The 26676-nt window shown below is 44.5% G+C and overlaps 1 protein-coding gene across 6 annotated transcripts in view; it reads left to right on the top strand.

Annotated features, from left to right (window-relative positions):
• Nucleotides 1-26676, top strand: part of LOC128693519 (patched domain-containing protein 3-like) — a 518850-nt gene that overhangs the window by 313418 nt on the left and 178756 nt on the right. For all 6 annotated transcript variants that reach the window (XM_070097295.1, XM_070097293.1, XM_070097291.1 and 3 more), the window contains 2 exons: nucleotides 3896-4666; nucleotides 7804-8135. In XM_070097295.1, coding sequence (XP_069953396.1) covers nucleotides 3993-4666; nucleotides 7804-8135 — 1006 coding nt within the window. In that variant the 5' untranslated portion in view covers nucleotides 3896-3992. The remainder of the gene's footprint in view (nucleotides 1-3895; nucleotides 4667-7803; nucleotides 8136-26676) is intronic.

Below are 26676 nucleotides of genomic sequence, written 5' to 3'. Positions count from 1 at the left end.
CAAGTCTTTTATACTTAACAAAGACTATAACAAATGCATAACATACATAGCTCTCTAATTTACTAAGTATATAAATCACAACAGCAGGTATATAAACCAACACCAGGTATATAAATCATAGCAGGTATATAAATTATAGCAGGTATATAAATTATAGCAGGTATATAAATCAACACCAGGTATATAAATTATAGCAGGTATATAAATTATAGGGGTCGAAGAGGTATATAAATTATAGGGGTCGAAGAGGTATGGGGTAGGTTTAAAAATGTAGTGTTAGAGTGTTCAGCAGAAGTTTGTGGTTACAGGAAAGTGGGTGCGGGAGGGAAGAGGAGCGATTGGTGGAATGATGATGTAAAGAGAGTAGTAAGGGAGAAAAAGTTAGCATATGAGAAGTTTTTACAAAGTAGAAGTGATGCAAGGAGGGAAGAGTATATGGAGAAAAAGAGAGAGGTTAAGAGAGTGGTGAAGCAATGTAAAAAGAGAGCAAACGAGAGAGTGGGTGAGATGTTATCAACAAATTTTGTTGAAAATAAGAAAAAGTTTTGGAGTGAGATTAACAAGTTAAGAAAGCCTAGAGAACAAATGGATTTGTCAGTTAAAAATAGGAGAGGAGAGTTATTAAATGGAGAGTTAGAGGTATTGGGAAGATGGAGGGAATATTTTGAGGAATTGTTAAATGTTGATGAAGATAGGGAAGCTGTGATTTCGTGTATAGGGCAAGGAGGAACAACATCTTGTAGGAGTGAGGAAGAGCCAGTTGTGAGTGTGGGGGAAGTTCGTGAGGCAGTAGGTAAAATGAAAGGGGGTAAGGCAGCCGGGATTGATGGGATAAAGATAGAAATGTTAAAAGCAGGTGGGGATATAGTTTTGGAGTGGTTGGTGCAATTATTTAATAAATGTATGGAAGAGGGTAAGGTACCTAGGGATTGGCAGAGAGCATGCATAGTTCCTTTGTATAAAGGCAAAGGGGATAAAAGAGAGTGCAAAAATTATAGGGGGATAAGTCTGCTGAGTATACCTGGTAAAGTGTATGGTAGAGTTATTATTGAAAGAATTAAGAGTAAGACGGAGAATAGGATAGCAGATGAACAAGGAGGCTTTAGGAAAGGTAGGGGGTGTGTGGATCAGGTGTTTACAGTGAAACATATAAGTGAACAGTATTTAGATAAGGCTAAAGAGGTCTTTGTGGCATTTATGGATTTGGAAAAGGCGTATGACAGGGTGGATAGGGCGGCAATGTGGCAGATGTTGCAAGTGTATGGTGTAGGAGGTAGGTTACTGAAAGCAGTGAAGAGTTTTTACGAGGATAGTGAGGCTCAAGTTAGAGTATGTAGGAAAGAGGGAAATTATTTCCCAGTAAAAGTAGGCCTTAGACAAGGATGTGTGATGTCACCGTGGTTGTTTAATATATTTATAGATGGGGTTGTAAGAGAAGTAAATGCGAGGGTCTTGACAAGAGGCGTGGAGTTAAAAGATAAAGAATCACACACAAAGTGGGAGTTGTCACAGCTGCTCTTTGCTGATGACACTGTGCTCTTGGGAGATTCTGAAGAGAAGCTGCAGAGATTGGTGGATGAATTTGGTAGGGTGTGCAAAAGAAGAAAATTAAAGGTGAATACAGGAAAGAGTAAGGTTATGAGGATAACAAAAAGATTAGGTGATGAAAGATTGAATATCAGATTGGAGGGAGAGAGTATGGAGGAGGTGAATGTATTCAGATATTTGGGAGTGGACGTGTCAGCGGATGGGTCTATGAAAGATGAGGTGAATCATAGAATTGATGAGGGAAAAAGAGTGAGTGGTGCACTTAGGAGTCTGTGGAGACAAAGAACTTTGTCCTTGGAGGCAAAGAGGGGAATGTATGAGAGTATAGTTTTACCAACGCTCTTATATGGGTGTGAAGCATGGGTGATGAATGTTGCAGCGAGGAGAAGGCTGGAGGCAGTGGAGATGTCATGTCTGAGGGCAATGTGTGGTGTGAATATAATGCAGAGAATTCGTAGTTTGGAAGTTAGGAGTAGGTGCGGGATTACCAAAACTGTTGTCCAGAGGGCTGAGGAAGGGTTGTTGAGGTGGTTCGGACATGTAGAGAGAATGGAGCAAAACAGAATGACTTCAAGAGTGTATCAGTCTGTAGTGGAAGGAAGGCGGGGTAGGGGTCGGCCTAGGAAAGGTTGGAGGGAGGGGGTAAAGGAGGTTTTGTGTGCGAGGGGCTTGGACTTCCAGCAGGCATGCGTGAGCGTGTTTGATAGGAGTGAATGGAGACAAATGGTTTTTAATACTTGACGTGCTGTTGGAGTGTGAGCAAAGTAACATTTATGAAGGGGTTCAGGGAAACCGGCAGGCCGGACTCGAGTCCTGGAGATGGGAAGTACAGTGCCTGCACTCTGAAGGAGGGGTGTTAATGTTGCAGTTTAAAAACTAGTGTAAAGCACCCTTCTGGCAAGACAGTGATGGAGTGAATGATGATGAAAGTTTTTCTTTTTCGGGCCACCCTGCCTTGGTGGGAGTCGGCCAGTGTGATAATAAAAAAAAAAATAATAATAATATAAATTATAGCAGATATATAAATTATAGCAGGTATATAAATTATAGCAGGTATATAAATCATAACACCAGATATATAAATCTCCAAAATTCACTTACAACATTATACTTATGAACAGCTTACCAAACAATATTTCTAACGTCTACCTTAATATCTAGAAATATTGGACAAGTGTAAGAGAGAGAGAGAGAGAACCTTGACTGGTTTTCCTGAACTTCATGTATTACTTATGTAAGTGATCATCTTGAAGTATCCACAATCATCAGCTTCCTTATTACACCAGATCACCAGCACGCAAACTCTCTCCCTCTCTCCCCTCCCTCTCTCCCCTCCCTCTCTCCCCTCCCTCTCTCTCCCCTTCCTCTCTCCCCTCCCTCTCTCTCCCCTTCCTCTCTCCCCTCCCTCTCTCCCCTTCCTCTCTCCCCTCCCTCTCTCCCCTTCCTCTCTCCCCTTCCTCTCTCTCCCCTTCCTCTCTCCCCTCCCTCTCTCTCCCCTTCCTCTCTCCCCTCCCTCTCTCTCCCCTTCCTCTCTCCCCTCCCTCTCTCTCCCCTCCCTCTCTCAAAATATAATAATGTTGGACAATTATCGACAATGTGTTGGGTAAAAGAATAAACACATGCGCAAGTAATACTTGGAGTATACCTGGAGAGGGTTCCGGGGGTCAACGCCCCCCCCGGCCCGGTCTGAGACCAGGCGATATTTTTACTGTGGCATCGTTTCGCCCTCCAGGAGCCTTGGCAAAGCTCCTGGAGAGCGAAACGTTGCCGCAGTAACATGTCACGTTAGCTGCTCATGTGTCCTTTTACCTAACAGTCTGAGAGTAAACAATGATTTATTTGTAGTGTACTTGAAGACCTGAACGGGTTGTGCAGCTTAAAAAGTTGTGAAGGCTGGAGATGGACACACTACCGATATACTTACCTATCAAACCACGATACGGGTGGGGTTTGAACTCGCGGCAAGTGAGTCGTAAAACTTCAGGCCATCGTGTAAGCCACTGAGCCAGCTGGCTACAACATTCATCTATGGTTCCCACTGGGACCAATGCTAACCTTCCTATGGTGTATAAATATACCTAGTTGGATGAATCTTATGACTTATGAATCTTATGGCTTGCGCGCTGGCCTGGAGTTCTAAGACTCGCTTGCCGCGAGTTCAATTCCCACCCGTACCTTGGTTTGTTTGCAATCGTGTCATTACGATTTCATGTGTTATTTACCTATTTATTTGCGTGTTTTCTGTAATCATGAATCTGTAGGTATTTTTATAGGCTATAGTGATAATGTTTTTATTAATCTTGTGGTGAGGTAATGTTGCTAACTGTATCTTGGCGTCTTTCCGCAGGTGTGAGGAGAGAAGTGAGGCGGGGCCAGCCTTCCCGTGCACCTCTTGCCTCAGAGGCGCAGCCTGCACTCAGTGCACACACAAACTCAATAACATCATGGGATGCTTCCTAAAGAAGTTCGACAACTTCCTCAATCGGTCGTTCTACAAATTAGGATTCACGATTGCTAACCACTACGGCTACTTCATCATTGTTCCTGTCTTCTTATCTGCCATCTTAGCCACCGGGTTCCAGAGAATTAAATACGAGGATGATCCTGAGTACTTGTTTTCCCCCACCACGGGCTTCGCTAGGAACGAGCGAGCTATTATAGAAGAAAACTTCTTTCTCAACTTCAGTTCGGACTTCCATCCGTCACGAATAACACGGACGGGACGCTTTGCTAGACTCATTATCACAGCCAAGGACGAGGGTACCCTGCTACGAGCACACGTCTGGGATGACATGATCAAACTAAACCAGCTAGTGCACTCTGTCAGTGTTGACCTGGAAAATGACAGACACGTTAGATATGACGATCTCTGTGCTATATGGGACAGCAAGTGCTACGAGAACAACGTACTGGGTCTGCAAGATTTTATGCCGCGTATCGAGAACGGCACTTTCAACCTGACCTACCCTCTTATGCTCAACCCCACCACCTTCGAAACCTACGTGTTCCCTCATTTCTTCGGCGGCACGGTGCTCACCAACGACAGCATGGTGGTGAGCGTGAAGGCTCTCTCTATCTTCTACTGGCTCAAGACCAACACCGCCAAGCAGGACGCAGAGTAAGTTTCAAGGCTCCACTTTATGCACTGAAGCAATTCTCTATATATGTACGTGTATGTATGCAATAAAATCACAGATAGGTGATCTTAATAATTCAAGACAAGGGGGATGGAAATCTTCAACTCAAAATCTTTCACACGTCATCGTGCGTCATCAGGAGCTATGCCATGTTGCAAGAGGAAGTTTTCTCATAGTAAGGTAACGTTACCTTTCTGTAAGAAGACTTCCTCTCATTCCACCAATTGCTACTCTTGCAGCATTGTATAGCTCCTGATGATGCACGGAGATGTGTGAAAGATCTTGAGCTGGAGATTTCCATGCCCCGTGGCTTGTCTTGCATGTATAAGAACATAACATAAAAAAGAAGGAACACTGCAACAGGCCTACTGGCCTATGCAAGGCAGGTCCAATTATCCCACCGGCTTAAGCCAATGCCTTGACCTAGTGAGGTTAGACACGTCACTTAAGGGAGGAGCACGGCATCCGACCTAGTAGCACAAGCTAGTCAGGTTCAACTCACACACACCCACACCCACTCATGTATTTATACAACCTATTTTTAAAACTACACAACGTCTTAGCTTCTATGACGGTACTCGGGAGTTTGTTCCACTCATCAACAACTCTATTACCAAACCAGTGCTTTCCTATATCCTTCCTGAATCTGAATTTTTCCAAATTTAAAACATTACTGCGGGTCCTATGTTAGATATTTTCAGCACGCTATTTACATCCCCTTTATTAATTCCTGTTTTCCATTTATATACCTCAATCATATCCCCCCTAATTCTACACCTTTCTAGAGAGTGCAGATTCAGGGACCTCAGTCTATCCTTATAGGGAAGATTTGTGATACATGGGATCAACTTTGTCATCCTCCTCTGTAAGTTTTCCAGAGCATTTATATCCATTCTGTAATAAGGTGACGAGAACTGTGCAGCATAATCTAAATAAGGCCTAACTAAAGATATTTCGAACTGAACAACAACCTGAGGCCTTGTAATATTTATACTTCTTGCTATGAAGTCAAAGATTCTGTTAGCTTTATTGCGAACACTTATGCACTGTTATACATGTGTTTTTTAGGGAGTTTATTCTCTTATTTCAGTCACGAAAATCACTAGACTGATGTTAATAAAACATTCACAAGTTGCTCTGCTATGATGGCAGACGTCTTAGACCAGAGCAATGTAAAAAAAAATATTAAAGTTAGCCTAATATTTAACATTTTTTGTAAGTTTTAGATATATCTAAATGGCTAAAGAAAACTGCGTAAAAATTATGGTATAGGTTTAAAAAAATTAAATATCTGTTTATCAGTGTGATAAACCAATTTCTTAGTGATTCAGTATAGTGTAATACTGAAAAATATATTACAAAATGGGAAACTACAAACTACAAAACCATTAAAAATTTAATTTTCTTCTTAAAAACAAAAATAATAAAAATTTGAAATCGACCAGAAGAGGCATTCCCTAGTTATCACACAGAATCCAATTCTAAGATTTATAACAATGTTAGTATATTCACAGATTGGCACCAACACAGGTTAAACATATGGGGAATCATCCTCGTCAAACTTTTAACATCAATTCGACAAAGTTTGAAACCGATCAGAAGAGGCATTCTCAAGTTATGCACAGACAGTACTTGCATGGCCCTTTGTTTACGTAGTTACTTGCATGGCCCTTTGTTTACGTAGTTACCAGCATTAAAACTCTCAAGTTAATTGACTGAATCTCGAGTTAGAACCGGAAATCTTGGAAAAAAAAAAATGAGAGTCAGCGAACGTAAGGTATCCCTTCAGAGATTCTCAGTAATCCTACTGCCTATTTATCTGCTTTCTTGAACTACAGTATTATATGTAATAATTGTAATAGTTTTTTTCTACAAAAACGTGATACTATTTACAAAGACCTAGCTGACATCAGTGATATAGAGAAAGTCCCTGGTTATGTGGAGCATTTCGGACAACATAGGTTAATTTTGTCCCCCAGGATGCGACCCACGCCAGTCGGCTAACACCCAGGTACCTACTTGCTGCTAGGTGAACAAGGACAGCAAGTGTAAGGAAACATGTCCAGTGTTTCCACCCATACCGGGGAATCGAACCACGGACACTCAGTGTGTGTGAGCCGAGCTACCAACCGAATATATGAATCAGTTTAAGTGCCCGAGCTTTGCTCAGACATCTACAACAACAATTATCCTCAAACATGTGATAGTAATTATGGACAAGGTAGATTATAGTGGAAAAGTGAACATGTTATTAGAAGACGGGGGAACTTACGTGGCTCTTAAAAAGCGTGGCGAAGTCTCCTTAAACCTTCTGAAACAGTCGAACTAGCGGTTAATAGGTACCTGGGTGTTAGTCGACTGTTGTAGGTGGACTAATGGGCGTTAGTATACCTTAGATAGTAGGACTGGATTTTTAAATGAGCTGAAGGAGGATAACAGCACTTACCTTGTAACTTGTATACTGTTTGAAAATATTGTAGATGTTGATTGTCTAGTACAGGATGTGTGTAGCTGTTGATGTTCTGGTGTAGAATGCGTGAGTCTAGTACAGGATGTGTGTAGATGTTGATGTTCTGGTGTAGAATGCGCGAGTCTAGTACAGGATGTGTGTAGATGTTGATGTTCTGGTGTAGAATGCGTGAGTCTAGTACAGGATGTGTGTAGCTGTTGATGTTCTGGTGTAGAATGCGTGAGTCTAGTACAGGATGTGTGTAGCTGTTGATGTTCTGGTGTAGAATGCGCGAGTCTAGTACAGGATGTGTGTAGCTGTTGATGTTCTGGTGTAGAATGCGTGAGTCTAGTACAGGATGTGTGTAGCTGTTGATGTTCTGGTGTAGAATGCGCGAGTCTAGTACAGGATGTGTGTAGCTGTTGATGTTCTGGTGTAGAATGCGTGAGTCTAGTACAGGATGTGTGTAGATGTTGATGTTCTGGTGTAGAATGCGTGAGTCTAGTACAGGATGTGTGTAGATATTGATGTTCTGGTGAAGGAAGTGTAGATGTTGATGTCCTAGTGTAGGGTGTAAGAATGCATGTATTATTACTGTTATCTGGTTCATTAACCGGTTCTCTCTTCACTTCTCTTCCCTGCCCTCTCCCTCTCCACCACCGCCACCAGTGCATCACTGTGGGAGGAAGCACTACTGAAGGAGATGGACAATCGCGACTTCGGCAGCATCTCCGTGGCGAGGTTTGTCTCGCGGACTCTGGAGACGGAGCTGGAAAACAACACCAACTCAGTAGTGCCCTTCATTGGCGTTACCCTCACCATCATGATATTATTCAGCGTGTGTTCCGTCATGATGGGTGACTGGGTGCGCACCAAACCCTGGCTTGGATTTCTTGGCGTCATCTCGGCCAACCTCGCCTGCGCCGCCTCCTTCGGCTTCCTAATCTACCTCGGGGTAGAATTCATCGGTATCAACATGGCCTCGCCCTTCCTCATGTTAGGTGAGTACTCCTTCAATAGGTACCCATTTTCTATGTGGTTTATAGGGCCACTCACAGCTAACGCCGTATCGAATCCATCCGTTATTTATTTTTTTTTTTTTTTTTTTTGGGAGGGGGGATTATTCATTGTCTTCTACAATTTTCATTAACAAATTCTTGTTTTCTTTTATGTGCTTTCTTCATTAAATGCATCTATTTTCTTTTAAAATTTCCCATTTCCTATTTTTACAAGTTCTCAATTACTTTAATAATATTGATTTTTATCTTGATTACTGAATTTTCGTCATCCATTTTCTTATTATTTATCCTGATCGCTTTTTCCCGGACCATTACAATGATACTCGTGTATGTCTGTCCTGGGGTTAGTCTGTCCTGGGGTCATTAACATACGTACTCTTTCATGGACTTAAGAACATCTCCCACAATTCATGTACATGCTGGGACGTCCATGTACGTACGTGTATGGTGGTATAAAGTACTGGTGTCAGTGTCTGGTGGTGTAAAGTACTGGTGTCAGTGTCTGGTGGTGTAAAGTACTGGTGTCAGTGTCTGGTGGTGTAAAGTACTGGTGTCTGTCTGTTGGTGTAAAGTACTGGTGTCAGTGTCTGGTGGTGTAAAGTACTGGTGTCAGTGTCTGGTGGTGTAAAGTACTGGTGTCAGTGTCTGGTGGTGTAAAGTACTGGTGTCAGTGTCTGGTGGTGTAAAGTACTGATGTCAGTGTCTGTTGGTGTAAAGTACTGGTGTCAGTGTCTGTTGGTGTAAAGTACTGGTGTCAGTGTCTGTTGGTGTAAAGTACTGGTGTCAGTGTCTGGTGGTGTAAAGTACTGGTGTCAGTGTCTGGTGGTGTAAAGTACTGGTGTCAGTGTCTGGTGGTGTAAAGTACTGGTGTCAGTGTCTGGTGGTGTAAAGTACTGGTGTCAGTGTCTGGTGGTGTAAAGTACTGGTGTCAGTGTCTGGTGGTGTAAAGTACTGGTGTCAGTGTCTGGTGGTGTCAGTGTCTGGTGGTGTAAAGTACTGGTGTCAGTGTCTGGTGGTGTAAAGTACTGGTGTCAGTGTCTGGCAAGAAAGATAATATACTCTTGGAAATTCCTAGAGGGATCGGTACTAAGTTTTCACAGGAAAATCAATCCCTATGAAAGCAAAGGACTCGGCAGGAGATGCAACATCACCCCAATGAAAAGTAGGGGTGCCACGAGTGCCTGGAGTATACCTGGAGAGGGTTTCGGTGAGTCAACGCCCCCTCGGCCCAGTCTGTGACCAGGCCTCAGGGTGGATCAGTGCTTGATCAACCAAGCTGTTATTATTAGCCGCAAACCGATGTATGAACCACAGCCCGGCTGGTCAGGTACTGACTTTAGGTGTCTGTCTAGTGCCTTCTTGAAGACAACCAGGGGTCTGTTGGTACTCTCCCTTATGTATGCTGGGAGGCAGTTGAACAGTCTTGGGCCCATGACACTTATTGTGTTGTCTCTTATCATGCTAGTGGCACCCCTGTTTTTCATTGGGGGCATGTTGCATCGTCTACCGAGTCTTTTGCTTTCATAGGGAGTGATTTTCGTGTGCAAATCCCTCTAGGATTTTCCAAGTGTATATAATCATGTATCTCTCCCGCCTGCGTTCCAGGGAGTACAGGTTTAGGAACCTCAAGCGCTCCCAGTAATTGAGGTGTTTTATCTCCGTTATGCACGCCGTGAAGGTTCTCTGTACATTTTCTAGGTCAGCAATTTCACCTGCCTTGAAAGGTGCTGTTAGTGTGCAGCAATATTCCAGCCTAGATAGAACAAGCGACCTGAAGAGTGTCATCATGGGCTTGGCATCCCTAGTTTTGAAGGTTCTCATTATCCATCCTGTCATTTTTCTAGCAGATGCGATTGATACAATGTTATGGTCCTTGAAGGTGAGATCCTCCGACATGATCACTCCCAGGTCTTTTACATTAGTTTTTCGCTCTATTGTGTGGTTGGAATTTGTTTTATACTCCGATATAGTTTTAATTTCCTCGCATTTTCCTTATCGGAGTAATTGAAATTTCTCATCACTGAACTTCATATTGTTTTCTGAGGCCCATTTAAAGATTTGGTTGATGTCCACCTGGGGTCTTGCAGTGTCTTCAAGAGACAACACAATGAGTGTAAGGGACCCAAGACTGTTCAACTGCCTCCCAGTATACCATTTGACCCCTGGCTGTCTTCAAGAAGAGGCACCTAAAGTCAGTACCTGACCAGCCGAGCTGTGGTTCGTACGTTGGTCTGTGTGTGGCCAGCAGTAACAGCCTGGTTGATCAGGCCCTGATCCACCACGATGGCTGGTCACAAACCGGACCGCGGGGGCGTTGACCCCCGAAACCCTCTCCAGGTATACTCCAAGTATACATGTGAGCTGACACATGTGTCAACACGCTAAGCGTGGGAGTGTAGTGTAGTCAGGTCACATATCAAGTGAAATTTGATGAGTGACTTGTCTGGCATAACTTATATTCTTCACAAATTCGGTTAATTATAAAAGAATCTAATTTATATAACCCTGAACTAATATTCATATTGAAATGATTACTATTTATGTAACTTTATTCAGTTATATTTCGCTCACCAGAGTTCTCTTTGAGAGTAAATGTGGGTGTGGGAGAAGTGAGGGAGGGAGTGTGGGTGGGTGGGTGGGTGTGGATAGAGTAAAAGTGGGTGAGTGTGGGTGGGAAGGGAGTGTGGATTGGTGAGGAGAGTGTGGGTGGGGAGATCGTGTGTGGGTGGGTGAGGAGATTGTCGGTGGGGGTGTGTGGGTGGGTGAGAAGTATGGGTGGGTTGGGGAGTGTGGGTGGGAATAGTGTGTGGTTGGGTGAGGGAGTGTTGGTGGGTGGGAAGTGTAAGGGAGTGCGGGTGGAGGAGAGTGTGGTGGAGTGTGGGTGGGGGAATGTTGGTGGATAATTGGAGTGTGTGTGGGTGGGGAAGTGTGTGGGTGGGTGGGGAGAGTGTGGGTAGGTGGGGGAGAGTATGGGGGTAGTTTGGGTGGGTGGGGGAGTGTGGGGGTAGTGTGGGTGGGTGGGGGAAAGTATGGGGGTAGTGTGAGTGGGTGGGGAGTGTGGGTGGGTGGGAGAGAGTGTGGGTGGGTGGGGGAAAGTATGGGGGTAGTGTGAGTGGGTGGAGGAGTGTGGTTGGGTGGGGGAGAGTGTGGGTGGGTGGGGGGAGTGTGGGTGGGTGGGGGAGAGTGTGGGTGGGAGGGGGAGAGTGTGGGTGGAAGGGGGAGAGTATTGGTAGGTGGGGGAGTGTGTGGGTGGGAGGGGGAGAGTGTGGGTAGGTGGGGGAGAGTGTGGGTGGGAGGGGGAGAGAGTGGATGGGTGGGGGAGAGTGTGGGTGGGTGGGGGAGAGTGGGTGGGAGGAAGAGAGTGTGGGTGGGAGGGGAGAGTGTGGGTGAGTGGGGGAGAGTGTGGGTGGGTGGGGGAGAGTGTGGGTGGGAGGGGGAGAGAGTGGGTGGGAGGGGGAGAGTGTGGGTGGATGGGGGAGTGTGGGTGGGTGGGGGAGAGTGTGGGTGGGTGGGGGAGTGTGGGTGGGTGGGGAGAGTGTGGGTGGGAGGGGGGAGAGTGTGGGTGGGTGGGGGAGAGTGGGTGGGAGGGGGAGAGAGTGGGTGGGTGGGGGAGAGTGTGGGTGGGTGGGGGAGAGTGTGGGTGGGTGGGGGAGAGTGTGGGTGGGTGGGGGAGAGTGTGGGTGTGTGGGGGAGAGTGTGGGTGGGTGGGGGAGTGTGGGTGGGAGGGGGAGAGTGTGGGAGGGTGGGGGTGTGGGTGGGTGGGGGAGTGTGGGTGGGAGGGGGAGAGTGTGGGTGGGTGGGGGAGAGTGTGGGTGGGTGGGGGAGCGTGTGGGTGGGTGGGGGAATGAGTGGGTGGGTGGGGGAATGAGTGGGTGGGTGGGGGATTGAGTGGGTGGGTGGGGGAATGAGTGGGTGGGTGGGGGAGTGAGTGGGTGCGTGGGGGAGTGAGTGGGTGGGTGGGGGAATGAGTGGGTGGGTGGGGGAGTGAGTGGGTGCGTGGGGGAGTGAGTGGGTGCGTGGGGGAGTGTGGGTGGGTGGGGGAATGAGTGGGTGGGTGGGGGAGAGTGTGGGTGGGTGGGGGAGTGTGTGGGTGGGGGGAGAGTGTGGGTGGGTGGGGGAGTGTGGGTGGGTGGGGGAGAGTGTGGGTGGGTGGGGGAGTGTGGGTGGGTGGGGGAGAGTGTGGGTGGGTGGGGGAGAGTGTGGGTGGGTGGGGGAGAGTGTGGGTGGGTGGGGGAGTGTGGGGTGGGTGGGGAGAGTGTGGGTGGGAGGGGGAGAGTGTGGGTGGGTGGGGGAGAGTGGGTGGGAGGGGGAGAGAGTGGGTGGGTGGGGGAGAGTGTGGGTGGGTGGGGGAGAGTGTGGGTGGGTGGGGGAGAGTGTGGGTGGGAGGGGGAGAGTGTGGGTGGGTGGGGGGAGAGTGTGGGTGTGGTGGGGGAGAGTGTGGGTGGGTGGGGGAGTGTGGGTGGGAGGGGGAGAGTGTGGGAGGGTGGGGGTGTGGGTGGGTGGGGGAGTGTGGGTGGGAGGGGGAGAGTGTGGGTGGGTGGGGGAGAGTGTGGGTGGGTGGGGGAGAGTGTGGGTGGGTGGGGGAGAGTGTGGGTGGGTGGGGGAGAGTGTGGGTGGGTGGGGGAGTGTGGGTGGGAGGGGGAGAGTGTGGGTGGGTGGGGGAGAGTGTGGGTGGGTGGGGGAGTGTGGGTGGGTGGGGGAGAGTGTGGGTGGGTGGGGGAGAGTGTGGGTGGGTGGGGGAGTGAAAGTATATTCTAGAACGCCCTCCAGTACCATGAAAACTTTCTACACTTTCATTTTCTTGGCTCCTCGGTTGATGGCTCACCTGGCTGTGTTTACAACCTTCATGGCTCACCTGGCTGTGTTTACAACCTTCATGGCTCACCTGGCTGTGTTTACAACCTTCATGGCTCACCTGGCTGTGTTTACAACCTTCATGGCTCACCTGGCTGTGTTTACAACCTTCATGGCTCACCTGGCTGTGGTTACAACCTTCATGGCTCACCTGGCTGTGTTTACAACCTTCATGGCTCACCTGGCTGTGTTTACAACCTTCATGGCTCACCTGGCTGTGTTTACAACCTTCATGGCTCACCTGGCTGTGTTTACAACCTTCATGGCTCACCTGGCTGTGGTTACAACCTTCATGGCTCACCTGGCTGTGTTTACAACCTTCATGGCTCACCTGGCTGTGTTTACAACCTTCATGGCTCACCTGGCTGTGTTTACAACCTTCATGGCTCACCTGGCTGTGGTTACAACCTTCATGGCTCACCTGGCTGTGTTTACAACCTTCATGGCTCACCTGGCTGTGTTTACAACCTTCATGGCTCACCTGGCTGTGTTTACAACCTTCATGGCTCACCTGGCTGTGTTTACAACCTTCATGGCTCACCTGGCTGTGTTTACAACCTTCATGGCTCACCTGGCTGTGTTTACAACCTTCATGGCTCACCTGGCTGTGTTTACAACCTTCATGGCTCACCTGGCTGTGTTTACAACCTTCATGGCTCACCTGGCTGTGTTTACAACCTTCATGGCTCACCTGGCTGTGTTTACAACCTTCATGGCTCACCTGGCTGTGTTTACAACCTTCATGGCTCACCTGGCTGTGTTTACAACTTTCATGGCTCACCTGGCTGTGTTTACAACCTTCATGGCTCACCTGGCTGTGTTTACAACCTTCATGGCTCACCTGGCTGTGTTTACAACCTTCATGGCTCACCTGGCTGTGTTTACAACCTTCATGGCTCACCTGGCTGTGTTTACAACCTTCATGGCTCACCTGGCTGTGTTTACAACCTTCATGGCTCACCTGGCTGTGTTTACAACCTTCATGGCTCACCTGGCTGTGTTTACAACTTTCATGGCTCACCTGGCTGTGTTTACAACCTTCATGGCTCACCTGGCTGTGTTTACAACCTTCATGGCTCACCTGGCTGTGTTTACAACCTTCATGGCTCACCTGGCTGTGTTTACAACCTTCATGGCTCACCTGGCTGTGTTTACAACCTTCATGGCTCACCTGGCTGTGTTTACAACCTTCATGGCTCACCTGGCTGTGTTTACAACCTTCATGGCTCACCTGGCTGTGTTTACAACCTTCATGGCTCATCTGGCTGTGTTTACAACCTTCATGGCTCACCTGGCTGTGTTTACAACCTTCATGGCTCACCTGGCTGTGTTTACAACCTTCATGGCTCACCTGGCTGTGTTTACAACCTTCATGGCTCACCTGGCTGTGTTTACAACCTTCATGGCTCACCTGGCTGTGTTTACAACCTTCATGGCTCACCTGGCTGTGTTTACAACCTTCTTGGCTCACCTGGCTGTGTTTACAACCTTCATGGCTCACCTGGCTGTGTTTACAACCTTCATGGCTCACCTGGCTGTGGTTACAACCTTCATGGCTCACCTGGCTGTGTTTACAACCTTCATGGCTCACCTGGCTGTGTTTACAACCTTCATGGCTCACCTGGCTGTGTTTACAACCTTCTTGGCTCACCTGGCTGTGTTTACAACCTTCATGGCTCACCTGGCTGTGTTTACAACCTTCATGGCTCACCTGGCTGTGTTTACAACCTTCATGGCTCACCTGGCTGTGTTTACAAACTTCATGGCTCACCTGGTTGTGTTTACAACTTTCATGGCTCACCTGGCTGTGTTTACAACCTTCATGGCTCACCTGGCTGTGTTTACAACCTTCATGGCTCACCTGGCTGTGTTTACAACCTTCATGGCTCACCTGGCTGTGTTTACAACCTTCATGGCTCACCTGGCTGTGTTTACAACCTTCATGGCTCACCTGGCTGTGTTTACAACCTTCATGGCTCATCTGGCTGTGTTTACAACCTTCATGGCTCACCTGGCTGTGTTTACAACCTTCATGGCTCACCTGGCTGTGTTTACAACCTTCATGGCTCACCTGGCTGTGTTTACAACCTTCATGGCTCACCTGGCTGTGTTTACAACCTTCATGGCTCACCTGGCTGTGTTTACAACCTTCATGGCTCACCTGGCTGTGTTTACAACCTTCATGGCTCACCTGGCTGTGTTTACAACCTTCTTGGCTCACCTGGCTGTGTTTACAACCTTCATGGCTCACCTGGCTGTGTTTACAACCTTCATGGCTCACCTGGCTGTGGTTACAACCTTCATGGCTCACCTGGCTGTGTTTACAACCTTCATGGCTCACCTGGCTGTGTTTACAACCTTCATGGCTCACCTGGCTGTGTTTACAACCTTCTTGGCTCACCTGGCTGTGTTTACAACCTTCATGGCTCACCTGGCTGTGTTTACAACCTTCATGGCTCACCTGGCTGTGTTTACAACCTTCATGGCTCACCTGGCTGTGTTTACAAACTTCATGGCTCACCTGGTTGTGTTTACAACTTTCATGGCTCACCTGGCTGTGTTTACAACCTTCATGGCTCACCTGGCTGTGTTTACAACCTTCATGGCTCACCTGGCTGTGTTTACAACCTTCATGGCTCACCTGGCTGTGTTTACAACCTTCATGGCTCACCTGGCTGTGTTTACAACCTTCATGGCTCACCTGGCTGTGTTTACAACCTTCATGGCTCACCTGGCTGTGTTTACAACCTTCATAGCTCACCTGGCTGCGTTTACAACCTTCAATGCTCACTTAGTTGTGTTTACAACCTTCATGGCTCACTTGGTTGTGTTTACAACCTTCATGGCTCACCTGGCTGTGTTTACAACCTTCATGGCTCACTTGGTTGTGTTAACCTTCATGGCTCACCTGGCTGTGTTTACAACCTTCATGGCTCACCTGGCTGTGTTTACAACCTTCATGGCTCACCTGGCTGTGTTTACAACCTTCGCGGCTCACCTGGCTGTGTTTACAACCTTCATGGCTCGCTTGTTTTTACAACCTTCATGGCTCGCTTGTTTTTACAACCTTCATGGCTCACCTGGCTGTGTTTACAACCTTCATGGCTCACCTGGCTGTGTTTACAACCTTCATGGCTCACATGGTTGTGTTTACAACCTTCATCGCTCACCTGGCTGTATTTACAACCTTCGTGGCTCACCTGGCTGTGTTTACAACCTTCGTGGCTCACCTGGCTGTGTTTACAACCTTCGTGGCTCACCTGGCTGTGTTTACAACCTTCGTGGCTCACCTGGCTGTCTACAACCTTCATGGCTCGTATGGTTGTGTTTACAACCTTCATGGCTCACTTGGTTGTGTTTACAACCTTCGTGGCTCACATGGTTGTATTTACACCATGGCTCACCTGGCTGGGTTTACAACCTTCATGGCTCACATGGTTGTGTTTACGACCTTCATGGCTCACATAGTTGTGTTTACAATCTTCATGGCTCACCGGGCTGCGTTTACAACCTTCCTGGCTGTGTTTACAACCTTCATGGCTCACATGGTTGTGTTTACAACCTTCATGGCTCACCTGGCTGTGTTTACAACCTTCCTGGCTCACCTGGCTGTGTTTACAACCTTCATGGATTGCATGGTTGTGTTTACAACCTTCATGGCTCACCTGGCTGTGTTTACAGCCTTCATGGCTCACCTGGCTGTGTTTACAATTTTCGTGTCTCACCTGGCTGTGTTTACAACCTTCATGGCTCACTTGGTTGTGTTTACAACCTTCATGGCTCACCTGGCTGTGTTTACAACCTTCATGGCTCACCTGGCTGTTTACAACCTTCATGGCTCACCTGGCTGTTTACAACCTTCGTGGCTCACCTGGCTGTTTACAACCTTCGTGGCTCACCTGGCTGTGTTTACAACCTTCATGGCTCACCTGGCTGCGTTTACAACCTTCGTGGCTCACCTGGCTGTGTTTACAACCTTCATGGCTCACCTGGCTGTGTTTACAACCTTCATGGCTCACCTGGCTGTGTTTACAACCTTCGTGGCTCACCTGGCTGTTTACAACCTTCGTGGCTCACTTGGTTGTTTACAACCTTCATGGCTCACTTGTGTTTACAACCTTCATGGCTCACCTGGCTGTTTACAACCTTCGTGGCTCACCTGGCTGTGTTTACAACCTTCATGGCTCACCTGGCTGTGTTTACAACCTTCATGGCTCACTTGTTTTTACAACCTTCATGGCTCACCTGGCTGTGTTTACAACCTTCGTGGCTCACCTTTGTTTACAACCTTCATGGCTCACTTGTGTTTACAACCTTCGTGGCTCACCTGGCTGTGTTTACAACCTTCATGGCTCACTTGGTTGTGTTAACCTTCATGGCTCACCTGGCTGTGTTTACAACCTTCATGGCTCACTTGGTTGTGTTAACCTTCATGGCTCACCTGGCTGTGTTTACAACCTTCATGGCTCACCTGGCTGTGTTTACAACCTTCGCGGCTCACCTGGCTGTGTTTACAACCTTCATGGCTCGCTTGTTTTTACAACCTTCATGGCTCACATGGTTGTGTTTACAACCTTCATGGCTCACCTGGCTGTGTTTACAACCTTCATGGCTCACCTGGCTGTGTTTACAACCTTCATAGCTCACCTGGCTGCGTTTACAACCTTCATGGCTCACCTGGCTGTGTTTGCAACCTTCATGGCTCACCTGGCTGTGTTTACAACCTTCATGGCTCACCTGGCTGCGTTTACAACCTTCAATGCTCACTTGGTTGTGTTTACAACCTTCATGGCTCACATGGTTGTGTTTACAACCTTCATGGCTCACCTGGCTGTGTTTACAACCTTCATGGCTCACCTGGCTGTGTTTACAACCTTCATGGCTCACCTGGCTGTGTTTACAACCTTCATGGCTCACCTGGCTGTGTTTACAACCTTCATGGCTCACTTGTTTTTACAACCTTCATGGCTCACCTGGCTGTGTTTACAACCTTCATGGCTCACCTGGCTGTTTACAACCTTCGTGGCTCACCTGGCTGTGTTTACAACCTTCATGGCTCACTTGTTTTTACAACCTTCATGGCTCTCCTGGCTGTGTTTACAACCTTCATGGCTCACCTGGCTGTTTACAACCTTCGCGGCTCACCTGGCTGTGTTTACAACCTTCATGGCTCACTTGTTTTCACAACCTTCATGGCTGACATGGTTGTGTTTACAACCTTCGTGGCTCACCTTTGTTTACAACCTTCATGGCTGACATGGTTGTGTTTACAACCTTCGTGGCTCACCTGGCTGTGTTTACAACCTTCGTGGCTCACCTGGCTGTGTTTACAACCTTCATGGCTCACTTGTGTTTACAACCTTCATGGCTGACATGGTTGTGTTTACAACCTTCATGGCTGACATGGTTGTGTTTACAACCTTCATGGCTGACATGGTTGTGTTTACAACCTTCATGGCTGACATGGTTGTGTTTACAACCTTCATGGCTGACATGGTTGTGTTTACAACCTTCATGGCTGACATGGTTGTGTTTACAACCTTCATGGCTTACATGGTTGTGTTTACAACCTTCATGGCTGACATGGTTGTGTTTACAACCTTCATGGCTGACATGGTTGTGTTTACAACCTTTATGGCTGACATGGTTGTGTTTACAACCTTCATGGCTGACATGGTTGTGTTTACAACCTTCATGGCTGACATGGTTGTGTTTACAACCTTCATGGCTGACATGGTTGTGTTTACAACCTTCATGACTGACATGGTTGTGTTTACAACCTTCATGGCTGACATGGTTGTGTTTACAACCTTCATGGCTGACATGGTTGTGTTTACAACCTTCATGGCTGACATGGTTGTGTTTACAACCTTCATGGCTGACATGGTTGTGTTTACAACCTTCATGGCTGACATGGTTGTGTTTACAACCTTCATGGCTGACATGGTTGTGTTTACAACCTTCATGGCTAACATGGTTGTGTTTACAACCTTCGTATATTAAAGTGCCTTAATTATCCTCATATATTTAAAGTAAGATGAGAAACAAGTCCGTTATAGCGTGATACTATATTGACAACATGTCGCCCACACAGTCAGCTTTATCAAGTCACAACAGATTCTCATATAATTTATTTTATCGCTGCTCATCCTGTTTTCGGTCATCATAAATTTAGTTTGTATTTCTTAGTTTGAAAATAATGTATTGATTTCATGATGTCGAAACAGACTGGGCAACAATTATCGCAACAATTTAATTTACAATCTGCTGGAAAAATTTCACACTTGTGCGTCATCTGGGTATATTTATTTTATTATCGGTTCACCAGCTGATACTTTATCAGTATAATACAAGAACAGAGCAGAAGATTGATAAAGAAGTAGATGAGGTAATGCATCCCTGAGCCTAGCAGCAGGAGTTTACTGCCGTTGTCATGATGAATCTGAAGCACAGGCAGGAAGATGGGCGTTTATGTATTGGTGACAGATGAGGTGTAGCAGAGGAAGGCATCATAGATCATAGAATGGACGGGGCTTGAACCCATGACAAACGATTCCAGTGTGTTTTCCACTGGTCAGTGCCGTCCTGATAAGATTCATCCAGCTGGGTATATTTATGTACATTGTAGGGATTTATTTGCTTCCGTGTTATGGTTTAGTGAGTCATGAGGAATGTATGGCCACAAGTAGGTGGGGCTCCAACAATGGAAGTAGGTCATGCCCAAGAACTAGGCCAGAGGTAGTAAGTAGTTAGTGCAGATGTCTCCTTGTTGATGCTTTCTTACACAAGTATCATAACATCTGTGGTAGACAATACAGACAAGTATTGAAAAATTAGACACACGTGCACTGTGAGTATGTGTATTCTGTAGACCGGAGGTCTCCAAACTTTTCGCCACGATGGTCACATCGTATATTTTACATATTTTCACCGGCCATAGAAAAAATCAATCTTATAAATAAATAAATATAAACAAATGAATAAATAAGTTTTATTTTGATAATTTTTGTAATTATCATGATATAATTCAGAACAAATGAGAAATGTGAAAATTATAATGAAACAATACAATGCTTACACTGAGAAATGTTATATAATGAGTAAATATTGTCAAACACAAGCCAGTGTTCTGACAGTGTTATCAGTTACTGAACTGCAGATAAGAAAAGCTGATAAAAGATTAATTTGCATAAGATTAATGTGAATGATGGAACTGGTTTTTGAATTTCAAAATATTGGCGAACTGATGTGTCAAGCTTCAGGAGCCAATTATTAGAATGGACTTCAAATTCTCATCAGAAAAATTTGAGATATTTGGACTTGACATACTTCATTTTTGAAAATGTTTGTTCACACAGGTACATTGTACCAAAAACTGATACGAATCCACAAGCAAATCACTTCAAATTTGCAAACTGTTCAGGCTGTTAAGATTTATAAAATTGGATCAGTTCCTTCTTTATATTTTTCTTTCATCATGTCATCTGATTGCAGATCAATAATTTCCATTTAAAACTGACTTGGCAATGTTTCAATATTACAGTCAAATGGATTCTGAAACAGCTTGATTTCATCTGTTTCTTCCATCAACATCAGAAATTGTTTCTGAAATTATTTTTGCAAGTCATTAATGATTTCTGTTGCTAGTGAAGAAGGAAATTCTGTTTCACTTTATAACATTTTATAACATTCTTGACAACCTGGAAATGAACCAAGTTAGAAATTTCTTCCCGTCCTTCATATAGTATTAGTTTTGCCCTAAATACTCTGACATACGTGAATAGATCACAAATTAAATTTGTTTCATATTCCAACTTATGATTCAGTTGATTCATATGTCTTGTCATGTTTGCAACAAAATGTCAATTTCCAAAGTCAGTCAGTGTTTGACAAAAAGTAGTTTGGGTCAGTTCTTCTCTGTGAGAAATGAATCAGTTTCCTTTCTGAGCTTAAAGAACCGTGATAGAACCTTTCCACAACTAAGCCATAGAACTGCTGTATAATAAGGCAAATCATCGAACGCGGAACCAGTTTCTTTCAGAAAATCACGAAACTGGCGATGATTAAGCCCGAGAGATTGAATGAAATTAACTGTTGAAACATCAGGTTTCAGAACGCAAGACATATCCTCATATTTCCTAGGTATCCACCTTGACAGTAGCCTTAAGTTCCGGACACACATACAACAAATCACCAAGAAAATCTCCAAGACTGTAGACATACTATCAAAGATAAGGTACTACGTTCCACAATCAGCTCTCCTGGCACTGCACCATTCACTCATATACCCTTATCTTACATATGGAATTTGTGCATGGGGATCAACAACATCCAATCGCCTAAAACCCCTCATAACCCAGCAAAAGGCAACAGTAAGAATGATAACGAATTCCCACTCCCGCCAGCATACTCCACCAATTTTCAAGTCTGAATCTGCTCACCATTAAGAACATCCATATTTATTCATGTGCCTACTACATACACAGAACAATACACACAAATATAAACCCTCCACTCAAACTTCTCACCAACTTAAACAGAACACATGACCACAACACAAGACACACATCTCTTTTTGATATACCTCGTGTCCTTATCACACTGTGTAAAAACTCTATGTACATAAAGGGCCACAAAATATGGAATTCATTACCAGAAGATATTAAAGTAACTCAGTCTGAAAATCAATTTAAGACTCTTCTCAAAAGTCACTTAATCACCCTAGACTAAATGCTAAATACTCAGTACACATTTACTCACCTATGTTCTCCCACATCATATCTGAAACAATCACTTTGAACCTTTTATCCATTGTTGACAGGAATATAACTGAACCATTGTTTTCACAAAAAGCATTTTAGACTATATGAATAAATCCTTTGTCTTGTACAAATTTAATTCACTTATAATTAATCTACTGTTCAACTATGAAATAATTACTATCCTACTGTACAATTATGATAAAATCCTTAGTGTTAAGTAGCCTTTTAGCCAATAATGTTAAGTTGGTCCATAATGCCAGGCATAATAGAGGCTCTCTCTGCATTGCAACCCACCATTGTAAATATAAAATCTCAATGTACTGTCAATGCTTGCTGATAGATAACACAGTGCTGAAACATGGGCTTTGAGAATCCACCATCCTCACAAGCTTTTGTGATTTGTTCAGTCAAACATTTATTCACCCCAGACATGTTCTTTCCTCCACCATTTGTCATGCAATGCAGTTTATTCACCTCCAGGTTATATTCTAACGCTGTTTTTTTTTTTTTTTGCAATCCTTTGAAGATGTCTTCTCCGGTTCCTGTGCTGTGCATGCTATGTATTGATACGAATTCTTGTGCGACATTAAATTAATTGTAGACATTTTAGATGAATACCAGAAGTTGTGATGTGTCACATTTTTCGATTTATCAAGTGCGAGAGAATAAAACTGAAAATTTCGTGCTTTGTCTGCAATTTGATGAAATACATTGCTTCGTATAGTCTCAGCTCTAAAGAGCAACAGTATTTGGCGCAAGACTGAGGATTTTGAACAGATTTGCTTTTTCTGGGCATAACTCTGCCACAGCTTCCATCATACACTCTACTCAGATCTCCATCAGTGAATGGGTTTCCTCTTTAAGCTAACACATAAACTAGTTTGTAACTGACCCTCGTTAAAGCTTCATTTTCAGCTCTTCTGTGTAAAAACCTTGTTGGGAAAGGAACCCGCATTGCATTGACTCAGATTTTTCCGAAGGCTGTGTTCCTGTGAACTGGGAATAACTTGGTTTATGTTTGGTCTCACAGTGCCGACGTATATTGTACTCCTTCAAAACTGCATCAGTGTCGTGACATACGACACATCAGGTTTTATCACCTGCTTATACAAAATACTTTACTACCCCCTTTTTCATTATACAGGCGGCACTTACTCTGTACTGTTTTTTTCCTTCCATAACTGAAGTGTACATCTGAAATATGAAAAGATTAGAACTAAAATTTGAATAAACTTTCACATAAATTGTTACAAAGCAACAAAATCCTTAACTTTAAGTGGGTGAAAATGAGGGTTTATTAGTTTTATTTTTTATAAATATTTCAAGTGGCTGTGGCTCGCAGGTCACAGTTTGGAGACCATTGTTGTGGATGTTTCAACAGTCAGTCTTGGTAATTTATGCAACCTAAATCAATAGTTCCACATTTTTTTAATATAAAAACCCATACCTGTATTTTTTTTTAGTTTAAATTCCTTACAGCTGTCAACACTGAGCTAGCAAAAGCTTTCATTCCTGCCCTGAAAGAAACTGAAGCTCCCATAGGAGAAAACCTTACCGATAACATCCCAAGCTCAAATACCCAACCTAATGACTACCTCACTGGCACCTACCCGAACACACTGTTCGTAGCTCCAACTAACCCAACGGAAGTCTCCCTTATTATCAACACACTAAAAAACAAGACAGGAGATTTAAATACCTTACCACCCTTTATATACAAAAAAGCTTCACAAGTGCTGTCACCAATCATTGCAACACTCTTTAACAAATCCATCGAATCCTCTACCTTCCCTACAGTTCTCAAAATAGAGAGGGTCACCCCGATACATAAAGGAGGAGATTAAACAGACTTGAATAACTATAGGTCAATATCCAATTTACACCCTCTTCCTAAAATCTCTGAAAAATTAATTCATAAGTGAATCTATTCCTACCTCATCTCCCACAACATACTCAACCCATCAGTTTGGGTTCAGGCCTAATAAAAATACTAATGATGCTATTATACACATGCTAGAACAAATATACACTGCACTCGAGAAAAAAGAAGTCCCATTGGGGATCTTCATTTATTTACGTAAAGCTTTTGATACAGTTGGCCATGATTTGCTGCACATAAAATTATCACACTATGGTATAAGAGGGCACTCCCTCAACTACCTGAAGTCATACTTTAGCAACAGAAGCCAATATGTGTACACAAATGGAGCAAACTCTTCCACACAGCCAGTTTCAGTTGGTGTCCCACAGGGAAGTGTCCTAGGCCCTCTTCTCTTTCTCATTTACATAAACGACCTACCAAATGCATCGCAACTACTCAAACCCACACTATTTGCAGATGACTCTACATACGCCTTCTCTCACCCAAGCCCAGTCATACTAGCCAGTACTGTAAATACTGAATTACAGAAAATATCTACCTGGATGATGATTAACAAACTTACTCTTAATATTGACAAAACCTACTTCATTCAGTTTGGAAACAGAACTACAGATGTCCCTCTTAACATAATGATAAACGGATCACCTATCACAAAGATCACAGAGGGAAAATTCTTAGGAATCCACTTTGATAATAGACTCAAATTTCCAACACATGTACAACAAATTTCCAAGAAAATTTCCCAGACCGTAAGGTACTATGTTCCACAGTCAGCCCTCCAGGCCCTATATCACTCACTTATTTACCCCTATGTCACCTATGGAATTTGTGCATGGGGCTCAACAACAATAAACCATCTCAGACCATTAATTATCCAACAAAAGGCTGCAGTCAGAATGATAACAAATTCCCACTACAGGCAGCACACTCCACCAATATTCAAAACTCTAAACTTACTCACCGTACTAAACATCCATACTTATTATTGTACCTACTACATACATAGAACACTTAACTTGGATATAAACCCTCCCCTCAAACTTCTCCTTACCAACCTCAACAGAACACATGACCATAACACAAGGCACAGGTCACTCTTTGATGTTCCTCGTGTTCATCTCACACTATGTAAAAACGCAATACACATAAAAGGCCCAAAAATCTGGAATTCATTACCTGTGAATATAAAAATACTGTCGGTTTTTCAATTCAAGACTCTTCTAAAAAACCACTTACCCACAACTAAATAAATACTGAATAACTGTATCTCATAAAAGTATAACCTGTGACCCTATCAAACTATTTTTTTTAATTACATTACCTAATAGAATACTACATTCTCTTGAATGCTCAGTAACTCATCTAATGACCATATGACCTGTTTCTGCACTACAAGTCATTGATTTTATTCGATTTGATCGGATTATCTTATACATTGTTATGCTACAAATTTGTACAACTTTAATTAATGCTTCTTATTTGAAATACTCATTTGTACTTTATGTTGTAATTTGTTTACTGTAATTTTTACCACTGAATATATCATTGTTTAGTTAATCTTACGTTAATTTTAAGCCTGGCCATAATGCTCTGCATACAAGGGGCTTTTGGCATGTACACCCAACTACTGTATTTCTTTTGTACAACTATGTATCATGTCCAAATAATAAATAAATAAATAAATAAATATATCTCTTCTAGCTTCATCCAGCTCCTTCACCTACTGGTTCATCTGCTCTAGAAACGACGGTGTTGGCTCCATTTACAGAAAGCTCACCAAGCACGTCTTTATATCATGTAGGTCAGCTAGATACTGATACAGGTCATCTAGATACTGATACAGGTCAGCTAGATACTGATACAGGTCAGCTCAGCCTGGGTGCCGATGTCCAGTGCCTTCGTATTGATGAATCAGAAACATGGGCAGATGACTCTTCTTATGCTTATATACTAGAGTCAGATGAGGTGCAGAGGATACAGTGTGTATCTCCTACAACCTATTTTCTAAGCTCTGACGCATATCGTGCTTCCGCTAGTGGGTCCCGCCCATCTTTGACGAGACTTCAATTGCTGCACCTCATCTGGTTCCCGTATATAGGCATACGCAGAGTCTATCTGCCTATGCTTCAGATTCATCAAGACTTAGGGACTAATTACCTCATCTTCCACTGTAATCTGTATAGTTCTGCAAGGCCGAGAGATTGATTTACGGCAGTGGTTGTTGTGCGAGTGTATTACGGACGAGTCGCCAAGCTTGGCAGGTCCATACCAAGCAACACCAGCCTCTGCATCGATTATCAAGGAGAAGAACTTGGTGTGTGGAAAATCCCAGAGCCTCAAGTCATGTTCACCCACCCCAGCCAACCCTCGTCCACACTGATAACAGCCTCGCTCTCTCTCCCTTCACCATGAGCCCAGGAATGGGTGACACGGCGGGTGACAGTACAGGTGACTTGGTGTCCCAGTGAAGATGTTTGTGTAAACGTACCTACCTACCTTCCCTTCAGCTAAGTAGGTTGAGTGAGAGTTACTGAACTGACTCATGATTGGTCATCTTACTGATGGCTGCATTATGTAAGTCTGTTTAGGTATAGATAAACATAAATACAGTTACACAAATTATCATACATAGTAACATTTGTGTAAATTACCTAGGATAACCCCCCTAAAAAAGTCACCTTGCTGAGGGTTACTGACCTGACTGATGGTCGCTCACCTGACTCAGGGTACGGAAAGAAAGGGACTATGTAATATATTTCAGTACCACAGCAAGTCTTCGGCAAGTATAAATAAAGAGCTCAAGTAACAGTGAATGTTGACGTACATACTAATGCTGTCTGCTGAGAAGGACTCTACAGTTTAATCTTCATTAAGGACTATCTACTGTTATTTATTGGAAATATAAACACTTAAGCAGTGATCCTTTATTGACAACGTTTCGCCCACACAGTGGGCTTTATCAAGTCGCAAACAGATCTACCTGGGTAAAATGTACGTGAGTATTTATAGGATGGAGTCAAGTGGA

Source organism: Cherax quadricarinatus, chromosome 57 (genome assembly GCF_038502225.1).
Source record: "Cherax quadricarinatus isolate ZL_2023a chromosome 57, ASM3850222v1, whole genome shotgun sequence".
Taxonomy (NCBI): Eukaryota; Metazoa; Arthropoda; class Malacostraca; order Decapoda; family Parastacidae; genus Cherax; species Cherax quadricarinatus.
This window is presented reverse-complemented; position numbering and strand designations above follow the sequence as displayed.